This window comes from Babylonia areolata, chromosome 23 (assembly GCF_041734735.1).
Source record: "Babylonia areolata isolate BAREFJ2019XMU chromosome 23, ASM4173473v1, whole genome shotgun sequence".
Classification (NCBI taxonomy): domain Eukaryota; kingdom Metazoa; phylum Mollusca; class Gastropoda; order Neogastropoda; family Buccinidae; genus Babylonia; species Babylonia areolata.
The window spans coordinates 7475141-7498456 of NC_134898.1; the positions used below are offsets into that span (position 1 = coordinate 7475141).

Sequence of the window (23316 nt, forward strand, 5' to 3'; positions counted from 1 at the left end):
ATAAAAACGCCCCCGGGCCCCCTTCAGCCCCCTTGGGATGGATCTGAGCGTTTCCTGCCAGCACTGAAACCCCTTCTGGACAGCGAAGGGGTGAGAGCCGAAAGGGGGTTTGTCGTAAATCAGCGCCCTCCATCATTAGCCACGATGGCCAAAAACCAGAGGTCTCAAGCCTCCGATTTCAGGGGTTGGAGTTTTGTTCCCCTGGTCGTCGTCTTTCCGGTTTTGGGGGGGGGGTGTTTTTGTTTAGCTTTCAGGGTTAAAAGAAAAATGTGAATTTCATCCCCCCCTTACCCACCCCCCCTGGGGTCCAACTTAGGGGCCAAAGGGGCAAGGGAACACCAGCTTGACCCCCCCAGGTTTTGGGGGGTATACAAACCAGCAAAACCCAGCTCCCAAATGGCTCCCCCCGAAACATGCCCCGCTCCCGGGGGACAGAGGGGCCCAGCACTACGGGGGGTTTTCCTTCGTCGCAAAAACTGCCATTTTTGGGGCCCCGCCCCACGAAGGGGGAGCGATTGACACACACGGGCCAATTTTGTGCCGCCCTTTTTTAGGAGGGGTTGAGCCCAAAGGGGTTGTGTTGAGAGCAGCGTGCTCCTCAATCCCCGGTCTCCTTCCCCTCCATCACAGGTTTGCCACCCCACGGCAAAAAAACGGCGGGGTTAAAAAAGGCCGCAGAGAAAAAAAGGGAAAGTGGAAAAAAGGTTGGGGGGGGGAGCTGAGGACAGAAAAAAAGGCGGTTTAAAAAAAAAAAAACAAAGAAAAGCGAAAGGGGAAAAGTGGGTCAAGTTTATTTGGGCCCCACTCACGAACCCGTTTGGCATGGGAAGCCCAAAACCTTCCCCTAACCCCCCCCCCCTTAACAGCCTAAAAATTCCCTTGGGGTTAAAAGGGTGTCAAATTTAAGGAAAAACCTTTGGGGGCCCCCCCCAACCCCCCCCAAAAACCCCCCCCAAAAAGCACTGATGACCCTTCCCCCCCCCCCCAAAACCCCCCTTCCCCTAATGGCCCCCCCCCCCCCCCCCCTAAGGGCCCCCCCCCCCCCCCCCGAACCACGGCCCCAAGGGGAGTGAAACCCCCCCCCCCCCCCCCCCCCCCCCCGGGATTTGGGGCAAAAGGGAACCCCCCAGCCCCCCCCCCCCCTCCAGGTTTCGGGAGGAGGCACCCCGAGCCACCTCTCTAAGCAGGAAAATCAGGAAAGTTGGCCAGCTGCATGCTCGTAGGGTTAGTAGGGGGAACGTCCTGAGCCGTACACCACCGCAACCATTTCTTCCAGCGAAAGTCATACAAAGTCTCAGTTCCCTCCCTCCTTGCTTTGGTGACTATGGAGAGGAGGTCAGAGGAGGCACCCCCATGGGTAAGCGCCACCAACACAGAGGCCGACCGAGGGGTCGAAGACTTCAATGGTGATGCTGACAGTTCCAACCGCACAGCAGCCACGCGTGCAAGTGCAGCAGTTGAGGATTAGAATGAAGAATCCCCAAATGAGGCTGCCTCAGCAGATGAGGTTTGGTTTCAAGTTTCAGGGGTGGAACATGTGTCAGGGACTGAAGGTCTGGATAACAGGAGGGGCTGGCCATTTCGGCACAATGAGAATCAGCTGCAGGCGTTCCAATCTGGCTTTCTGGATCACCTTGGACAGAATTGGAAAGGGAGGGAATGCATAGGCAATCAGACTGTTCCAGTCTAAAGAGAGAGCATCCACTGCCTACGCTTCTGGGTCAGCAACCGGAGAGACTAAGTGGGAAGTCTCTTGTTGAACTTTGTGGCAAAGAGGTCCACCATTGGTTGAAACCACCGTTCCCACACCCCCTGAAGGGTGTCCTTGTCCAGGGTCCACTCTGTGTGGATGACACTCTTGGACCTGCTGAGAGCATCTGTCAAGATGTTGGCTTTTCCTGCTATGTGTCTCGCTGAAAGTGCAATGCCTTTGCTGTGGCACCACAGAGGAGAGCCTCAGTCTGCAGGGAGAGGTCTGCCAAATGTGCTCCCCCCCTGTTTGTTCACATAACATGCTACCATCATATTGTCCATGAACAAATGGATGCTCTTGCCAATGGCCTCCCCATGAAGAGCAGGAGAACCCTGCGAACTGCCTCTAGTCCCAGAACATTGATGTGGCATAGACGCTCCTCCGGGGACCAAGTCCCTGCTGCATGGAGTGAGTCCATATGGGCTCCCCAGCCCAGTGAGGAGACGTCTGTGAAGAGTGCCACCTGAAGAGTAGGTGGGGCTATGGGCACCCCCTGTGTCCGAAGTGGGGTGATTAGCCACTCTGATGTCACCTCAAGGAACCACTCACCCAGACATATCTAGGTATCCCATGGTTGAGTGCTCTGGGACCACCGTAGCCTCAGTGCCTTCTGAAGAGGGCACTTGAGAACCCTGCCCAGGGGAATGAGGGGTGCCATGGACTCCATCATGCCCAGGAGAGAAGAAAGTGTCCGCGCTGTTGCTTGGGAGGAACGGCCCAAGTGGCTGAGGAGGCCTGCCAGTCGGTCCCAGCGATCTGGTGTCAGAGAGACTATCATGGACCGCGTGTCGAATCTCATCCCTAAGAAGTCGAAGGACTGACTTGGGGATAGATCGCATTTCTCCTGGTTCGTGAGGAAGCCCAGTTGGGAGCAAAGGTCTAGAAGTCTGGCCGTATGACTCTGGCACAGGGCCTGCGACTGGGCCAGGATGAGCCAGTCATCCAGGTACACACAGAGATGAATGGATTCCGACCAGATGATGGACACCAATTCCCGCACCACCTTGGTAAACAGGAAAGGGGCAAGGGACAGACCAAATGGGAGGGCCGAGAACTGGAACACCTTGTCCCTCCACACGAACCTCAGGTACCGACGGGATGCTGGATGGATGAGGATATGAAAATAAGCATCTTTCAGATTGACAGAGGTAGCCCTATCACCCTGTTGAATGGTCTCCCGAATCTGTGCCTATGTGTCCATCTTGAATTTGATTTTGGGGAGGAATTTGTTGAGGCGGGACAAGTCCAAGACTGGTCTCCACCCTCCCGAGACCTTTGGAATAGCGAACAACTGGCTGTAAAAACCGGGGCCCGGGTCCGAGAGTTGAGATATCACTCCTATGAGGAGTAGGTGCAATATCTCTGTCTCTAAGATGCTCTCCTGCTCCGCCGAGCTGGGCACATAAGGAGGAGGAATGGATCAAGAGGGGGGTGGTCTTCCACCCAAGGCAGCATGTACCCCGACTCTAGCACCGACACAATCCAGTCGTTGAGTCCCAGAGGACAGTATTGAAGTGAAAGCTGGCAGCTGTGTCTGCAGCTGCCGTGAGACCGGAGGCAACCCTATTTCCAAAAGCGTTTAACCTCTGGCCGGTGAAGAGGCCCGGCGGGACAGAGGAAGGCGACCCCGTGTCCTGATTAACCAGATGCTGTTCCCACAGCTCACTGGCCCTGTGGAGGAACGTGTCCAAGAAGGTATAAACTGTGGAAACCTTGAGGAAGCAGCGGTGACCTAATCTGTCCCACTCTCCTAACATTTTAAAAGATAGAGTAGCTGAAGTGGGGAAGGTGGTGTGCTGTGAGACCAACATCCTGTCCTGCCTGGAGGGCTCTGCTTCCCTGTAGGCAGGGTGGTCCTGTGTGTACAAGGACCACACCCTGTCTTTGGAGGAATCTTTAAGGAACTTGGCCAGGGAAAAGGCGCCCAGGGCACAGAGGGACTCCCTGCCTGGAGAGGGAATGGAAGCAACACCCCTGACAGTGCGGGCTGGCTTATTAAGCCATTCCTGCGTCATTTCTGGCACTCTGAGTCATCTGGTGGTTCTGGAGTCACACGGCTTAAGGAGGGTCAAGGGTAACAATGTAGCCTGAGGGACTGATTCAGCATGTGTGACCCGATTGGGGAGGGTCAGTTCGAGCTTGGTTAAGTCCGAGTTTGGTTCAGGCTGGTCCCTAGGGAGGCGTGGGCTCGATCTGTCCCCCTGGGATGGGGGCAAAGAGTGCTCATCCGCTTGTTCGTCTTCCTCCGAAGACAGAGGCTCCCTCTCTTCCACCCAGTCCATCCCCTGCTGGGTGCCATCCCAAGTGGTGTCCTGTGAGCTGTGGTCAGCCCAGCGGGATGAGCTGGGATGATCCCGAGCAGGGACCATGGCCACAGCTGTTATTTCCTTGACGCCTGAAGCGGGCGGGGAAGAGTGTGGACCATAGGTCCAACCACACGTGGGATGGTGGCTGCCATACCTTCTCAGTCAGGGCATCCCTGGATGCAAGAGGGACCCATGAGTGCTGAGAGGGGACAAACACCCACTCATCTCCCTGTAGGACCGAGGGCTGGGAAGATGGGAACTGCAGGCTCCCCTGGGTTGAGCGGGGCCCCTCAGTAGCTGTCAGTCATGACAAGGAGGCCATTGTGACCGTGGAGGTCACCTGTGGGTTGAGGACTGAGCGGCAATATTGGTCGAGGAGCTCGACCTGACCGACAAGACGTCGATCCCACTTGTCGGGGCCGTGTGTGTCACCTTGTGAGATGTGCTCGGTTGGGTCCAGTGGGGAGAGGACGAGGGGTTGGCCCCTAGTCATCCCGGCAACCCAAAGTGCATCATAGGTACGCCCCAGTACGGGTAGAATGGGGGAAACCATCCGCTGGCACCAGCCATCCTGTAACTCCAACCTGGGGTCACTGGCACCTTGACCTCCATGAAGGGAAAATACAGGCCAAGTCGGAGGGAGGTCAGGTCCCGACTTGGGTGTCAGTCCCACCCGAAGACCAGCGGGCTGACTGCCCGGAACCGCCTGACTCACACGGGCCTCCCCCAGCAGGGGAGACTGGCCGGATAGTAGGAAGACCTGCAGAGCAGGTGGCCACGCACCCTGAATCCCCTCCTGTGGGGAGACTGGGGTGGCTTGGCCCGGGGTGGGCAAAGTAGAGGTCCCCCCCCCCCCCCCCAACCAAAACTTTCTCCCCCACAGAGGAGGTGGGGAAGGGGGGTCGGCAGTGGAGGGAGGAGGGGGAACAGCAATAGGGCCCCTGAGGGCCGTCTCCGAGTGAGGACCCGGATAACGGCTGGGCGTGGCCTCCACTTGGGAGTTTGTGCCTAGCAGTGAGTCCCCACCGCCAAGAGAGGACTTGCCACTCCCCCTTTTTCCTGCCTCGCGCTGGGACACCTCAGGAGACGACGCTCGTACCCCTTTCCCCTTGGTCCCCTTCATGACCATTTTAATGGTACGAGTGTCGCCTCAGCGATCAACATCTAAAGACGCATCGCCGCAGTCCCTATTGGGAGAAATCATGAGCTCCGGGCCTGGGAGTCCCTTGCCAAGTCTCGATCCCAGCATCATGATTCCTGCCGTCGTGGGATGGCATACGAGGCATGGTAACCGCGCTTAGGCACCCAGCAAAAATCCGATCCCCAACAGAGAAAGGAAAGACATGATCGACTTAGAGGTAGAGAAAAATGAACGATTCGAGGGGGCCAAGTCGAATCGAATACACAGAATGTAAGAATACAATAAACTCAAGCCACATGCAGCAAAATAAGGCCAAATGAACACACTTAATAGCAAAAAAAAAGCGTAAGACGAGACAGAGCGTAAACCTGACAAGATGGCGTGGAGAGCCTTGGCCAAAGGAATGATTCAGAGCTTGTAGCTTTTAGAGGCATTTGATTTGCTAACAGCGGACCGGGCAAGACAGGTCGTCTTTTCACTGTTAGCCGCACTAAATTTGGCCAAGCAGAGCAAACCAATTGGCGTAGTTTGCATCAGTTTGACATGGTACAATATATGACACCAAATACACATTCTAAAACTAACCACCTCCTTTCATATGACAGTAACCCATGTCAAATTAATGGCTGACTGATAATGTGACTGGTACATTATGTCAACCAACAGCTTGATTCTATTCATTCACACTGTCTGTTTTGCTTACCTCCAAAGGCTGTGCATGGTACAACTCTGTGGGGTCCTTCAGCTCCTGCGCTTCTTTCATCAGTCGCTTAACAGCTGCATGTAAAAGCACCACACATAATAGCGTCATTTCTCTATAGTAGTATCTAAAATAAAAAATGTATGTTTACATTCTTTCACATGCAAGGCCGCACTGAAAATAGATTCAAAATAGATTCTCAGTTTCAGAGAAGACACTCAGTGTCAGAATATGTAAATATCATTCTAAAAACAAAGTGAAGGAAGAACAAATCAACCAGGTCAGTAAATAGACAAAAGTAAACACAAACATACAGCACACATTTTTTTAAAACCAATACTGTGCCATCACCTTCTTCGCCAAAGTCACCATCATTATCATGATTGTCTTTGCCATTGTCCCCCCCCTTTCTCTTTTTCTTTTCTCTATCTCAGTTTTCTCTAATATAAAATTTGTGTTGGTAAAAGACAAGAAACCAACCCTGATGACAAAGGAAATGTTTGGACTTCCCATGCTTTCGTAACAGTGGGAAGGTAACCATACTTTCTCACAATCCCACAATATCTCTCAAAGTGAGAGAAATTGTGGGATTGTGGTGGTGGCATGTCCATCGAGATCGATGATGACCATCGTTGTCATCCAGCTGGGGGATGGGGGGAGGGTGGTGGTGGGGTGGGGGGAAGGATGCTCATGAATCTATCTGTGAATGCGCAGATGGCTGAATAGTCCAATCTGCGCACGAAATGTTCGCTGACAGTTGGGGCAGACAAAGACAGGCATATCATTGTCAGGGAGCTTGTTCGCCCGTGACTTTCTGGCCTGCCTCTTCTCAACAGCTGCTGCAGTCCTGTTGGCCTCGCACAACTTGGCGCCTTTGTGCACAGCAGCGCGCCATTTGTCACGGTCCACTGCAGATTCCTCCCAGGAGTCAGGGTTGATATCAAACGCTTTCAGAGAGACTTTCAGAGTATCTCTGAAGCGCTTCTTCTGACCTCCGTGTGATCTCTTCCCTTGTTGCAGCTCACCATAGAAGAGCCTTTTGGGCAGCCGATGGTCTGGCATGCGCGCCACGTGTCCAGCCCAGCGAAGCTGGGACTGCATCAGGATGGTGAAGATGCTGGGAAGGGTGGCTTTTGCGAGCACCTCTGTGTCTGGGGTCCTGTCTTGCCACTTGATGTTCAGTAGCTTCCTGAGGCATGTTGTGTGGAAGTGGTTCAGCTTCTTGGCATGTCGTTGGTACACTGTCCAAGTTTCGCAGGCGTACAGTAGTGTGGGGAGAACTACTGCTCTGTAGACCTTTAGCTTGGTCTCAAGACTAATGCCTCTTCTGTTCCAGACATTTGCACTGAGTCTGCCAAAAGTTGCGCTTGCTCTTGCAATCCTGACGTTCACTTCATCGTCGATGGTCGCATTTCGTGACAGTGTGCTGCCAAGGTATGTGAACCGCTCCACCGCACTGAGTCTCTGACCGTTGACTGTGATGTTGGGCTCAACGTAGGGTTTCCCTGGGGCTGGCTGATGGAGAACTTCAGTTTTCCTCGTGCTGATGGTAAGGCCGAAGTTCCTGCTGGCAGTGGCAAACTTGTCGACGCTGAGTTGCATGTCAGCTTCAGATCCAGCGTTGAGGGCACAATCATCAGCAAACAAAAAGTCTCTGATGATGTCTGTCATGACCTTCGTTTTTGCTTGAAGCCTTCTGAGGTTAAACAACTTGCCATCTGTTCGGTACTTTAGGCCGATTCCAACATCACCATCTCTGAAGGCATCAGTAAGCATTGCAGAGAACATGAGGCTGAACAGCGTTGGAGCCAGGACGCAGCCTTGCTTCACACCATTTGTGACAGCAAAAGGAGCAGATGTTTCGCCATTGTCCTGGACTCGAGCTTGCATGCCTTCATGGAATTGGCTGACCAAGGAAATAAATTTCCGAGGGCATCCATACTTGGCCATGATCTTCCACAGTCCCTCTCTACTCACGGTGTCGAAGGCCTTAGTGAGGTCGACATAGGTGGAGAACAGATCAGCATTTTGCTCCTGACATTTCTCTTGCAGCTGCCTTGCAGCAAACACCATGTCAGTGGTTCCGCACTCTTTCCGGAATCCACATTGGCTTTCAGGCAAATGACCTTGGTCAAGGTGTGCTGTGAGGCGGTTTAGTAGGATCCTGGCAAGTATCTTGCCTGTGATGGAGAGCAAGGAAATGCCCCGATGGTTATCACAGGCTTGCCGGTTCCCCTTTCGCTTGTACAAGTGAATGATAGATGCATCTTTGAAATCCTGGGGGATCGTCTCTTCTTTCCACATGAGTGAGTACAGCTGATGGAGCTTCTCAGTCAGCACAGTGCCTCCATCCTTGTAGACCTCTGCTGGTATGGAGTCTGAGCCAGGTGCTTTGCCACTGGATAGCAGACGGATTGCTTTCTGGGTCTCAAGAAGTGTTGGCGGATCGTCCAGTGCTTCGTTGATGGGGACTTGTGGGAGACGGTCTATGGCTTCATCATTTATGGAGGAAGAGCGATTTAAGACACTGTTGAAGTGCTCAGCCCAGCGTTCGAGAATTTTCTCCTTCTCGGTGATCAAGGTATTCCCATCTGCACTGAGGAGGGGGGATGATCCTGAGGATGTGGGGCCGTAGACTTCTTTTAAGGCATCATAGAACCTCTTCATATCGTGCCTGTCAGCATATCCCTGGATCTCATCAGCTTTGTCACTCAGCCACTTATCCTGCATCTGGCGTAACTTTTGCTGAACAGTCCTGCGGATCGCATCGTACGCATCCTTTTTTGATGTGGACTTTGGGTTGCTCAGGTAGGCTTGATGCAGACGGCGTTTCTCATCCAGAAGCTGCTTGATTTCATCACAGTTTTCATCAAACCAGTCTTTGTGCTTTCTGGTCATGGGTCCCAGGGTCTCTGAAGCTGTACTATAGATCAGCTCACGCAGGGTCCTCGAGTCAGACTCCACATTCTGGTTGTCCAGAGAGGCGGATTCCAGACGATCTTCCAGTAGCTCCACAAAGGACTGTTTGATGGTGATGTTATTCAGCTTAGCGATGTTGAGCCGTTTTGGAGCCTTCTGGCCTTGGGGGCGTCTCTTGGGCTGGATTCGAATATTCAGCTTCGAGACTACAAGGCGATGGTCTGTCCAACACTCGGCGCCGCACATGGTCTTTGTTACACGTACATCTTGCCTATCCCTTTTCCTGATGATGACGTAATCGATGAGATGCCAATGCTTTGAGCGAGGGTGCATCCATGACGTCCTGTTATGGGTAGGGAGGCAGAAAACTGTGTTGGTTATCAGCAGTTCGTGCTCTGCACAAGTCTGAAGCAAAAGCAATCCATTTGGGTTGCAGTGGCCCACACCGTGCTTTCCAATCACTCCATCCCAGGAGATGTAGTCAGAGCCAACTCTAGCATTGAAGTCCCCAAGAATGATGAGCTTGTCTGCTTTAGGGATAGCAGCAATGACAGAGTGAAGGTCCTCGTAGAACTTCGCCTTCACTTCATCCGGGTTGGTCATGGTTGGGGCGTAGGCACTGACAATGGTGAGGTGCTTCTGGCCAGATGCCAGTGGGAGTTTCATGGTCATAAGCCTATCGTTGACTCCCTTTGGGTTTCCAGCTAGCTTGCTGACAAGTGCTGTTTTTACTGCAAAACCAACGCCAGCCTCACGTCGCTCTTCGCTTCCTCGTCCACTCCAGAAGAAGGTGTAACCAGATCCCCGTTCACAGAGCTCGCCTTCGACTGCAAGCCGAGTCTCACTCAAGGCTGTGATGTCAATGTTGTATCTGGCGAGTTCGGATGCAACTAGTGCCGTTCTCCTTTGGGGTCTGTCCGCGTTATCTCTGTCCAGGAGAGTCCTTATGTTCCAAGCACCAATGGTGAGAGGAACGATCCTTGTTTTTTTCTTTTCTTTCTTTTTGTTTCGACCGCTGATGTAGGGTCCCCGCCAGCCGCGGTATGCTGGCCAGGGTGATATGGAGCAGGCAATTTTTAGGGCACCTTTTCTAGCCCCTTCCTCATGCCAGGGAGGTGAGCAGTGCATTCCTAAAGAGGGCTGCTCAGACGCTCAGACGGCTGCTGAGCTCCATCGCTGCTCCTGTCGACGAAGAATGACCCTATGGCCTGAGCCGCCTGCATGCAGGTCTGCGGCTGCGACTGCCAGTGTACCCACACCTGTCGTTTCGTCGCTCGCCTGTCGCCACAGGACTTGGGGGTGATGAAGTGATGAAGGATGAAAGGTCATTTGGGATGACTGATGACTTGCGCGATGAGTTTGTTTAAAGTGAAGAGGAGTTGCGCAATGTCGACCTCACTCTCTCGTCCGGGTCCACCAATTTCCAGTGGCAAGACTAAGTCGAGACGACTGGAGGATGAGCACGGATGCAGTGGATGACCAAGATATCCTTTCGGTGTCTCATCTTGCTCTCTGCACTCCACAGTGCATTGCTGTAACCGCCTTCCTCTCCGTTGAACCGATAGGTTTCTTCCGCAGATTCTGCCGGATCCAGACTTCGCATGCATGGGTAGACACACCCCGGGGGCCAACTGCGTGTGGCATGCACACAGCACAGTGGAGCTAGATGGCCGTCGGTGGCTCTCCTGAGCCAACGCCCTTTTATGGATCTCCATAAGGGTGTCTAGCCACCCGCCTCACCAGTCCCGGAAGGGAGCAGTGGGAGTGCCGGTTTAGTCGCCGGCAACCCGACCCTGAACAGGTTGTACTGGATTACAGGTTACCAGTAGCAGATCTAATGACCTGACCTGACCTGGGATTGTAAAAACTCATGGGCTAACAGAGAAAGCTCTATGAACAAGATGATGCATCTGAAAATAGCATGGTAGGTACATTATCAGCTTTGATGCTATAAGATTATCAGAACTTAGACCTTTAAATAATAATAAGAAAGGGCAGAACAATAACAATGCTGATAATAATGTTCATGATAAAAATAACAAGAGGATGCTTGTGCTTTTTCCTAGCTCTTTAAAAAAGCTTTTGACGTATCACCTTAACCTTTCTTGTCTGCGAACAAATCTGTCACCATGCTCTAAGCATAGGAGGTGCGTTTATGAGTGAATGGGCAGAGGTGCCTGTGGACCATGCATTTGCATGGGTCATGGCTACTCACTGCTGGTGACTCATCAACTTTCTCTAAATATTTTATCACACTAACCCTTTTTTTGTATGGTAAACCCATAGTGTCCATGTTGATAGCATGGGCCATATGGGGATACAAGGCATGGATGTGTTCATCCATTCATTTTCTTTATGTTTTGTCTTTTTTGTGATCTTATTGACTCAATTGTGTAAACAAAGTGAGTCTATGTTTTAACCCGGTGTTCGGTTGTCTGTGTGTGTGTGTGTGTGTGTGTGTGTCCATGGTAAATTTTAACATTGACATTTTCTCTGCAAATACTTTGTCAGTTGACACCAAATTAGGCATAAAAATAGGAAAAATTCAGTTCTTTCCAGTCATCTTGTTTAAAACAATATTGCACCTCTGGGATGGGCACAAAAAAATAAAAAAATGAAGCCTAATTATATGCAAACTGCATTTACTGTTATATTTATATTTTTTGTATTCTCTAAACTTGGCACTTGGATCTGATATTCTGACCCAACAACTAGAGCAGTCATTATTATCATTTTCTGTTCAAACAGGAACTTCTTTTGCTAAGCATGGAAGTTTTATTTATTTTGCGAACGTTTTTGGTGCAGATAGTAAAAAAGGGAAATTACTCTGTAATTAATGCTAGGGGACTTAATTTGCTTTAAACTGATCTTTCTCATCTAAAACATTACATTTTGAAATTATACTCAATACATAAAAAGCTTGGATTTTTTTAAAAAGTGTATCACAAGTGAGTCTTGAAGGCCTTGCCTCTCTTGTTTGTGATGTTTCAATAAGTACCTTGAATCCTGATTTTCCAGAAGGCATGGTGGGCTACGCATTTAGCACAGCTTTCTATGCCTTGTGGAATTTTAGCTCTTTTTGTGCTGAATACAGCTGTGCCCCATGCAAATAGCATAGGGTACAGTGGTCTTGTCAGTGCTGAATAAGTTAAGTGTTAATTAATCTGCATGTGATTTTCATTTTATCCATTGTGTCCATTGTCTTGCAAACAGACGCCACATCCCAGAGAAAAAAAAAGGAAAAAAAAAGATAATAATGACTGCTCTTGTTGTTGGGTCCGAATATCAGATCAAAGTGCCAAGTTTAGAGAATACAAAAAATATAAATATAACAGTAAATGCAGTTTGCATATAATTAGGCTTCTTCTTTTTGTGTGTGTGTGTGTGCCCATCCCAGAGGTACAATATTGTTTTAAACAAGATGACTGGAAAGAACTGAATTTTTCCTATTTTTATGCCTAATTTGGTGTCACCTGACAAAGTATTTGCAGAGAAAATGTCAATGTTTTAAAGTTTACCACGGAAACACACACACACAGACAACCGAACACCGGGTTAAAACATAGACTCACTTTGTTTACACAAGTGAGTCAAAAATGGCTTCCTACATGTGGCAGTCAAGGCTAGCCTCTGGTCAAGCAGTAAATTTTTTGCGCCTATTCAAATTCAATAGAACTGTCACTTGTTAACCATGTTCCCCACTAAGAACTGTTGGGAAAAAAAAAAAAGAACTTCTCCTGTGATGTTATTTGTCAGACACGAACACAGAGGTTTCCTAACTTTCAAATGGACATACCCCACCCATCCCCTATCTACCTATATGCAGCTTTCTATCTCAGTATCTGGCCAGAAAGATATCAGTTTGTGCAGTCATCTACTCTGCTCATCAAACTTTTTCAGTTAGTTATCTATTTCCCCAAGGCCAGGTGCCTCTAAAATTAATATGCTTATCTGAAAAAAAGAGGTTAAACCAAATAGAAGTGTCAGAGAAATGTCAGGGAAGCTTGTTTCTAATAAGGAGTGGGGACCTTCCTCTGGTTGTAAGATGATAAAGAAGCTTAAAACAAATCGGATTGCATCAAACAACAATTCAATGAAGAGCAAATGGAAAACATGCTCCTTGCACCCTCTAAATTTCAGATTAACCCAGTCTTCTCTTCCTGCTTCTATCTGCATTAGCACTGACAATATTGCCTATTCTTGTTCTGTCCGCAATCTCAGTGTGACATTCGATCCTACACCTTCCTTCAAGCAGCATGTGTCCAATATCTGTATGTAAGGCACCCTATTTGGAAATCCAAAATCAGTTCCATTTGATATTTCCTTTCTACTGAATTAATTATAAGGACCCTGGTCTGTTCATTGGTCTTATCTAGGCTTGACTATTTCTAATGGTCTCCTGGGTGGATTACCCTAGTATCTTCTCCAAAGTTCCAGAATAGTACCACCAGGTTGGTCTGCAAGTCACATTAATGGGAATATGTCATACACCTCTCACATTCTCTTCACTCGTTCCCTGTTCAACACAAAATCAACAATAAACTTACATCTGCTTTTCAGCTATTTCTGGCACACTGCCCCCATGTAGCATATGGATCTATATGTTCCATGTATAATCCCCGTTCAGTCAGCTTCATTTCTCTTCTGATACTTGTCTGCTTCTCATTCCTTCTGTCAGAACAATGTCCTTTAATCAGCATTCTTTCTTTTTTTCATGGCCCAGCTCTCTGGAACCAACTCCCTATGCAAATAAGGGGCTCTTCTTCAATTTCATTAAAGTCTTCCCTCAATACACTCTTCTCTAAGCTAATGTAGATCACTCATGTGCCACTACACTGTTCTTCTGTACTTCTCATCTGTTTGTGTGTGTGTGTGTGTGTGTGTGTGTGTGTGTGTGTGTGTGTGTGTGTGTGTGTGTGTGTGTGTGTGTGTGTTTCCACAAAATATCACATGCACAACACACACAGTTTGCCTGTAATAGACACACACAGATGCTGATAGGTTTTTCTGGGTGAAATGAAATGAAATTATGGTGCTTAGAGCCTCGCCGACCACTAAGGCCATCTCAAGGCTATCGCCGCGTCAATAACTACTACAAGGCTAAAAAAAACCAACCAATTAAAACGAGACACCACTTCAAACTTTCCACTCCAAAGTTAAAAAAAAAAACTTCCATAGTTTAAAACCTTCAAATCTGGTTAAAAATGTTCACTACTTTTAAGAAGTCCATCAGCGCCCACGGAGGGACATCACGAAACAAAGTCTTCAAAGAAACCGCCGTGTAATGTCTGCGTCTAACGTCATGCAGATCCCAACAGTCAAGGAGCACGTGTTTCACGGTGAGAGGCTCGTCACAGGGAATGCATCGAGGGGCCTCCTCCCCCTTCAACAAGTAAGAATGAGTAAAAAAAAAGTGTGCCCCGTATGCAGTCTGCACAGCACAGACTCCTCCTTTCTGTTCTTCACCCCCGAAGGGAGGGTCTCCCCCAGGTCCGGACGGATCTGGAAGAGCTTGTTGTCCGTCTGGGTGTTCCACTCCTCTTGCCAAAGATCCTTAACGTAAGTGTTCACCTTCCGCTTCATGTCTGTATAGGGTACAAAGGATCTGGATAATTCTTTCTTTACAGCGTTCCTGGCCAGCAGGTCCGCCCTTTCGTTACCACGGATGCCAACATGTCCGGGAACCCAGGCCAACACAACCTCGTATCCTTTCTTCGTTGTGAGAGTAAAATCTTCATAAAATTCCAGCAGTTTGGGATGAGTGATATTCCTGCAGGCGATCGCCTCCAGGGCTGACAAGGAGTCGGAAAAGATCATGAATCTCTTTTGTTTCGAAGAGAGAACCATTTTTACCGCCAGAACCAGTGCGGTCAGTTCCGCAGTGTACACCGAGCTGTCAGACAGGATGTGTTCCGTTGAGGGCCGGTCAGGAAAGGCGGGACAGAACGCAGATGCAGCGACTCCGTCCTCTGACTTGGAACCATCAGTGAAGATGCTTTGAAAAGTGGGGAATTTGTGGCACAGTTCCGAAAAGTAAGTTCTGTAGGCCAGAGAACTGGTGGTGTCTTTACGGTATGAGGCCAGATCGAATCGGACCTCAGGTGTTGTAAAGGTCCACGGAGGGCTGTCAGGGAACTTAGAGAAATCTGAGATGCCACCGACATCCAGATCGGCATTTTCTAAGTGCGGCTGAATGCGGAGTCCGAGAGGAGGTATGCAGTTTGGGTTGTCTGTAAATTTCTTATCGAAAGGGTTGTTGAATACAGCGTCATAAGCAGGGTTTGTAGGTTCCAAAAACAGTTTCAAATAATAATTCAGGGTCAGCTTCAGTCTGCGGTTGGAGAGAGGCGGTTCCCCCGCCTCTGCGTACAGGCTGTGCACAGGGGTGGTGCAGAAAGCACCTAAGCTGAGACGGAGCCCTTGGTGGTGTACAGGGTCCAACAGTTTCAGGTAGGACGGTCTGGCCGAGCCGTATACTACACTTCCATAACCCAGTTTGGACCGGACCAGAGCTCTGTAGAGGTGCAAGAGAGTTCTCTTATCAGCACCCCAGTTCGTGTGTGCCACAACTCGGATGATGTTCAGGGCTTTTTGGCAAGATACTTTCAGCTGTTTAATATGGCTGAGGAAGTTCAGCTTCTGATCAAAGACGACCCCTAAAAATCTGGCTTCCTTGACCGCCGGGATGGTGGAATTTTCCCAGACGGATTTCAGGGTCCGGATAGAACTGGCGAAAATTATGAAAATGGATGCATTCAGTTTTGGAGGACGAAAATGTGAAGCCATTCTCCTCTGCCCAACACTGGATTTTGTTGACGCAGAGCTGAAGCCGTCGCTGGATGCTGGCATACGTGCTGCCAGTTGCATATAAGGCAAAATCGTCCACGAACAGCGAGCTGTCCAATCCCTTCTGAACGGATTGAACGATGTCATTAATTTTGATGCTGAAAAGAGCCGGCGACAGGATGCTCCCTTGCGGGACACCCAGCTCCTGCTCGTGAATGTCGGACAGGGTGGTGCCGAGTCTCACCTGGAATTGTCTGTCTTGTAAAAAATTGTGGATGAACTGAGGCAGGTGTCCTCGGAAGCCGAGCTTGTGCAAGTCGGAAAGAATACCAAATTTCCACGTGGTATCGTAAGCTTTCTCCAAGTCAAAAAATATGGCCACCACATGTTGTTTGTTTACAAAGGCATTTCTTACAGTGGTTTCCAGACGAACCAGATGGTCAACGGTAGAGCGATGCTTGCGGAAACCGCACTGTTCTTTCGCCAGAAGGCCGTCGGTCTCTAGTTTCCACATCAGTCTACCGTTGACCATCTTCTCCATCAGTTTGCAGATGCAGCTGGTCAGTGCAATTGGGCGGTAGTTGGAGGGGTTCGAGGGGTCTTTTCCCGGTTTCGGCAGCGGGATTATGAGGGCTTTCCGCCAGGAGGGTGGAAAAAAGCCTGTGACCCAGATGTGGTTATAAACTTTAAGCAGGGTGTCCAGACAGGTCTGGGGAAGGTGCTTTAAGAGTTTATAATGGACCTCGTCCATTCCTGGACAGGAATCCGTACAGGTCTGAAGGGCAGATTTAAGTTCATTCATTGTGAAAGGAAGGTTGTAATTCTCTGTGTTGTCGGAAAAGAAGTTACATGGTGTTTTTTCTGACAGGTTTTTGGTTTTAAGAAACCGAGCAGATTTGTTAGCAGATCTCGAGTTCTGTTCAATTGTGGAGGCAAGCAAATTGGCAACTGCTTTCTTCTCTGTGACCAGAGCGTCTGAAAGTTTAAGATGATGAAAGGTCGGGCATATGTTTTTGCCCTTAATTCTCTTTAAAACCCTCCACACTTTCTTCTTGGGTGTGTTGGAGGTTAAGGAAGAGCAAAAATCTCTCCATGACTTCCTCTGGCTCTTTTTAAAAACATACCTGGCTTTCGCCCTCAGCTGTTGATGGGTTCGAACGCCATCGGTCTCCGGTCTCCGAAAGACGCGTCGCTGCGCTCTCTTCCGAGACTTACGGGCCTCCCGACATTCCGCGTTGAACCAGGGCGTTCTAGGGACCTGAGGCTTGGAGGTAGACGATGGGACTGCTGCTTTGGCGCAATCTCAAACGATCCCAGTCAGAGTGTCAGCAGGGTCCTTGCTTTTCAATACTGTTTCTTCCTGCAGCTCCGCTCTTACCTCCAGTCTGCTTTGTCATAGTTCAGGTGGTCAGGCAGAGAGTCACCTTCTCCATCTGTGGGGCGGAGGACGACAGGAAAGTGGTCACTCCCGTGCAGATCGTCGTGCACTTTCCACTCGTAGTCCAGGACCAACGATGGATCGCAGACCGACAGATCTAAACACGAGAGCTTTCCAGAGGACAGATGAAGGTAAGTGGGAGACTTGTCGTTAAGACAGCACAAGTCCATGTCGGAAAGAAGGTTTTCCAAGAGAAGACCTCGGGCTGATGTCATCTCTTTTCCCCAGAGCGGAGAGTGTCCATTGAAGTCGCCCAACAGTAAAAACGGACGTGGGAGCTGGTCGACCAGGTTCATGAGGTCCTGCCTCAGAACACGGACGGAAGGAGGAAGGTAGAGAGAGCAGACAGTGATGGTTTTCTCAAGTGTGACTCTGACTGCCACCGCCTGTAAAGGGGTGTTTAAAAGAACTGTACTGTATAAAAGGGACTTGTGAATAAAAAGAGCAACACCTCCCGTCAGGTTTTTCTGGGTATCATACTGTTGTTTTGGTTCGCTCTGTAAAACTAAGCCCTCAGCTCAATCGGGGGACTGACCTTGGAAATGGAAATTACCTGCGCACTTAAAAAAAAACAACTGAAAATAAAAGTAAAAACTGCAGCTCTTCTGTAATTTGAATCATCACATATGCATTGCCTACTCAGCAGCAAAGTAGGCAAGAGTTGTGCCTGTCAGGATGATTCCAGGGGAGCACTTCACTAGCTGGAAAGGTCCTGCCTTAATACTGTGAAATAAAGATTGTTGTTTCAAGTGCTGTGCACACCCAAGTCACTTGAAGGTATAAACAAGACGTTGTTGTGACTATAAAACTGAAGATTGAACCCTACTTAGCAAGAGGTGGAGAGTGATACTGGCTTATCTGAGAGCTCTGGCAAATCTGATTGTTCACACAAACTTCCCATTCTGCCACAGAGAGAGAGTTCTCAGACAAGTCAAGACAAAATTCTTTATATTCGAGGATAATAGATAAGCACTGGAGTGCTTTGAACAGGGTCTATGCTACACATCTACATAAAGTCATAAACGCTTAAGCATGGTATCAATAAGATACATATAAAAAACAGAGAAAAACATGCGTGCATGTGTGTACACACACACATGTACGCATGCACACATATATACACACAGGCACAAGCATGGTGTCAATGAAATACATAGGGAAAAAAACATAAAGAACACACACTCACACACATTCACACACACAGAGGCACATGCATGGTATTTATAAAATACACATTAAAATGAACATAAAATATCACAAGCACACACACACACACACACACACACACAATATTATATGCATACATATTAAACACTATACTACTATAAATTAATATGAAAATAGTCATTCTAACAGAGATACACAGACTTGACATAGCAATAAATGAATAATGGTAGAAATCCTCTTTACTAACGGGCGCATAATTCCATATAGTATTCACAGTTGAACAGCTGAATGTGATAGATTGAGAGAGAGAGAGAGAGAGAGAGAGAGGGAGGGTGGGAGGGGGTATGAGAAAACAATATCAGCAAAAGGATGGATAACCTCATATTATTGAGTACGGTAGGTCAAGTCAAAGAAAAAGTAACATGCATTATAATCATCTAATCAATATATGAAACTTTGCGCATATTGGTACACATGCATTGAATTAACAAAGAAGCAAATGGCAACTGCAGAGAGAGAGAGAGAGCAGCAATAATTACCTGGACTGCGCATGCTGTATTGGGCTTGCATTCTATGTATTTTTTTTTATCAGTGACCAAACGGAAACAAAATATACTGTTGAGAGCAAGTTTGTCTTACGCATCCACTTTCATCATTCGACAGAGTTTGACGTGGCTTCCGTAACTTGGGCTACATCACCATATAAGACAAAATATGATTGGTTGTGAGTGCCAACAAATGTTTTTCACAGGAGCCAATCAAGTGTTATGAACGTTTGCTATTAAGTGCTTCCGCCTCCGTTTACAACATGGCGTGTGCGTGGTGGTTGAACATTCCAAAATATTTAGATGCAGGTCGGCGTTGCTCCCTTTTGGTTCAAAGACGCCACAGATACAAAAAGAAATGGGTAAATATCTAACGGTCCCACGACCTACACAAAAGATAAACACCGTGGATTGCAAGATGGTAGAATTGAGATAAACGACTATTCAATGTGTTGGGGCGTATGCTACTAGTAGGACTGGAAGTGTAGGGACTGGCATGTCATCTACCAAGACCTCTCGGCCTTTTTTATGTCCCCATCGAAATCTTCATCTTCACATCTTGTTATTTATTTATTTATTTTCTTCTTTTTGTTTGTTGTTGTAGGTGGCGGCAGTGAAAATTTAAATATTCATTACAGTGACAAATGTGATTTTTGTGTTGTTGGTGGCGGCAGTGAAAATTTAAATATTCATTACAGTGACAAATGTGATTTTTGGCAAACAACATGACAATATAAGAAAGAAAAAAAAAGAAAAAAAGAGTAAGTGAATATCTTGATTGGTTCTGAAGATATTCCATTTTAAAGATGTGACGATGCGTACATGCTGTTGGTACTTAATTAGTTAATATTTTCACAGTCATACTGTACTGTCCATGAGGGTACTGTAATGAAAACTCATATACTTATAAAAACCATATGATAATGGCATATTGCACAAGAAAAAAGTAACACTTCAGCAGCAAAGAAATTGGAAAATATGCCTGTCAAAGTAGGGGGAAATAGAAAATCAAGACATGTCAATCTGCACAGAACAGCAACTTTGAAGGTCTACAGCACTGAAAATAATAGACAGTTGCATTTCATAATAAAATATCTTGCAGAATACATCACAAACAGTGCACTGAATTTTTTTCAGACAGGATAATTAACTGAATTTTAAGTATCAGAGTCTCAAACTTTGAAAAATCTTCAATTTGACCAGCGGAAAAAAGACTGTTTATTGGGCTAGCATGCTGCAAAGATGAATATTTCAGTAACTGTCACAAGCAGGACCAGGAAATTTTGTGTGTGTATTAAGTGAAATGTCAGTTTTCAAAATAAATTAAAATCAACCTTAAAACTTCCATCTAAAGTTGGCAGAAAAGGAATGATACCTGATTTTCTCATAAATAAGGGTGCACGTTGTGGATGAGACTTCTTCAAAATTTTTGTTTTTGAAAAAATATTGAAGTTACAGCCACAATAAGTTACCAGTGGTCTTGGCTGATCAGCTTCTGCAAAATTACTGCAAATTTTTAAACAAATGCAACTTGAGAGCAATATACAGAATGGGTATGTTGATGGGGCATTCCCCGACAAAAGTTCCCATGAGGGAGCAAATATTACTTAAGTTGCTAGCAAAAATGACAGATATATATGAATCTGTTTTCTTTCAGCTCTCTAGCTTTTTCTTCCATCCATGAACCCAGTCATGCATTTCATTGTAGAAGAACCACAGTAAATAAGAAATAAAAGGTGGATGATGCATCTTTATTTCTTCACAAAATGGCATTCGATTCACAAGAGAGAAAATACATACCAAAAAATCTCTTTTTTGGCACTCACAGGTTTCCTGGCATCAGCAATAACATGCTGCTCGCTACCTGAGCTGTTCATACTGGCCTTTTTGGATCACTGAATAGGTCTTGCATGCCCTGCCATAAGCAACCCTTTCGATACATGTTAGATACACAGATCAGCTCATAAGAAAGAACAAATGTTATATTCAATTTAAAACATACAACCAAAAAACAGAGCTCTCAGTTTAATATATGTTTAGGATTTTGTCAATTTCGGTGTGTTTTGAGTGGGAGGAAAACACTGTGATAACAGAATTATAAAATGGCATACTAACAGGTAAGTATTCATTCAACAGCAACACAAAATTCACTGCACTGAACTATTTGGCTGCATTTACCTTTCACACAATAACTCAAATTGCAGCAACAACTTATGCTTTGACAACTGAGGCTGAAGTTTTAGGGGTCTGTCCTTTCCAGCTGCTGACAAGAGTTTTGCCATCTACATGTACTGTTCAACTTATGTGTCTTTGTTGCATGCGATTATTTACTCAAATATTTCCACTTCAGGGTACTACATTTCATGATTGAGATGAATGTATTACTAAACGTCTTAGGTATATATGATTACTAAATATTGAATATTTTATTGTTAATATGCACATCATACTTAGTATCTTATTCTTTGATATATATTTTGTGTACTCACCTTTATTTGTGTGTGTATGTGAGAATGCATGTCTTATATATATATCAAAGTGAATATTTCATTCACAATATGTGCATGGTATTTTGCATTTTATCATTTTATGAATTATCCCTTTGTTTCCTGTTTCATGCAGTCGAGATGCAAAGCATATCATGGGTTACATGAACACACACACTCACACATTATACTCTTAATTGCTGGATCCCAGATAGTGTTATATAGTTTGACTGAACCTGATGCGCAGCTTAGGCTACGGGTATTATTGTACTGATTTTCTTTTTACTAATTTTAGTTTGTTAAAAATTGGTGTTAATTTTTTTAAGAAACAGGATGTTGACTGCACTGTTCAAATTAATCATATATCTCTTCACATTACACTTTTTTCATACTCAGACATACATACACATACTCACAAGCATACATGTGCAAATGCAAACTTGCTCTCTCTCTCTCTCTCTCTCTCTCTCACTCACACACACACACACACACACACACACACACACACACACCTACTCCACTGACAGGAAAGAAATGGGGAAGGGGATGACTGGAGGGAGGAGGTGGTGGGTTGTATCACTGTCAGCAGTCAGGGATTCTAAGCTGGAGCAAGTGATCAGTGATTTGGCTCAGTGCCAAGTTTGCCACACCCATTGACAACCCCCTCCTCTGTCCTTACCATTGGTGGGAGATACTCAGAGACAAGTGAGGGGAATGATTATACAACTCTCAGCAAATTATTAAAGTGAAGTTTGCAGAGGAGAGAGGGGGAGGGGGGGGGGAGCAGGAGGTTAGTATGAATTGGTGTTCTTGTTCTTTTTGGAATGTGAGAGCATAGTATCTATCTGTCTGTATGTATTAATATAAAGTTTCACAGCTATCGAAGCAGAATGTAACTAGAATATCCGACTTTGTGTGATGATTAATATAAAGTTTCACAGCTATCGAAGCAGAATGCAACTAGAATATCAGACTTTTGTGTGATGTTGAATGAAATGCTCATTTTATGGAAAAAGAAACCACATTACAATTTTTTACTCACTTATTTAACACTCACCCTAGTCTGTAGCAGACGACGCTAATGCTGTCCCGAGCACTTCCAGTTTTAGACCCAGGTAATATTTTGCTTACTAAAGCAAAAATCAATCAAATATTAGTAATTGGAATTAATGGGTTGCGTTTTAACATGTCCATTTTTCATTCTGTATCAATAGATTTTGTGTGCTTTACTCTGAAAAAAAATAAATCGTGTTCCGATTGAAACACGGTGTCACGTTACGAAAACACTGATGAAATAGATCCAAGCTGCTCAGTTACTGACATCGATCAAAATCCTGATTCAAAGAATTTCAGCTCAATATTGTGCATGAAAGTGCTAAAGACATTCGTTTTCAAAAATAATATAAAACTTACCGATGAAACTGAAGATTTTCTGGAGAAACAATGCCATTTTTGTGTTAGATGAAGTGCCGCTCTCCTGTGTCGAATGTTGATTGGGCCGACGCAACTGACGAAGAGGGGTACCTGCTTTTGAATCGCTTGAGCAAATTGCTCATGGATCAAAAATCTTAGTTTCGGACACCATTGAAATCAGCAGAAAATGCTCTTTACCGCTCATACAGTATCCCGTAGGGTCAGATTTCTTTTTCGAACTGCGCGAGGCGTTGAAAGATAGCCGAAAAATTCCCGTAACTTTGCGCTCAGATCTAACTACCCTACTTCGCCCAAGGCTTGGAAAAAACACACGAAAGTTCTCCTTGAACTTTCGCCTTTCACGGCTTCCAGTTTTTCGAACAGTAACCAATGAATGGAAAACAACGGATGCGATTTTTTCCACTAAGCTTAGGCTAAGTTTAGATCAAATATCCTCTTAATCTTCTACTGTTTAGTCAGTGTAGATTTAACAAGTTCAGTGCCAGAGAATTTTGTAAAAAATAAAAAGTGCTCTCCCCTTACCAGGGAATTTTGAGGATTCGGGGGTAATAAATCACAAACAAGAGAGGCAAGGCCTTCAAGACTCACTTGTGATACACTTTTTAAAAAAACCAAGCTTTTTATGTATTGAGTAAAATTTC

The 23316-nt window shown here is 46.5% G+C and overlaps 2 protein-coding genes across 4 annotated transcripts in view; one reads left to right on the forward strand and one right to left on the reverse strand.

Moving 5' to 3' along the window:
- LOC143297958 (ubiquitin-conjugating enzyme E2 J1-like) overlaps positions 1 to 18895 on the reverse strand; it is a 127874-nt gene extending 108979 nt beyond the window's left edge. For 2 of the 3 annotated variants that reach the window (XM_076610577.1, XM_076610579.1), the window contains exons 1-2: positions 18750 to 18895; positions 5904 to 5977 (exon numbers count right to left, since the gene is read on the reverse strand). In XM_076610577.1, the coding sequence (XP_076466692.1) occupies positions 5904 to 5977; positions 18750 to 18780 (105 nt within the window). In that variant the 5' untranslated portion in view covers positions 18781 to 18895. The remainder of the gene's footprint in view (positions 1 to 5903; positions 5978 to 18749) is intronic. The other variant, XM_076610578.1, reaches the window with a different exon arrangement.
- Positions 18896 to 19011: 116 nt separating this feature from the next.
- Positions 19012 to 23316, forward strand: part of LOC143297851 (5-cytosine rRNA methyltransferase NSUN4-like) — a 72414-nt gene continuing 68109 nt past the window's right edge. The window contains exon 1 of the mRNA XM_076610372.1: positions 19012 to 19117. Coding sequence (XP_076466487.1) covers positions 19019 to 19117 — 99 coding nt within the window. The 5' untranslated portion in view covers positions 19012 to 19018. The remainder of the gene's footprint in view (positions 19118 to 23316) is intronic.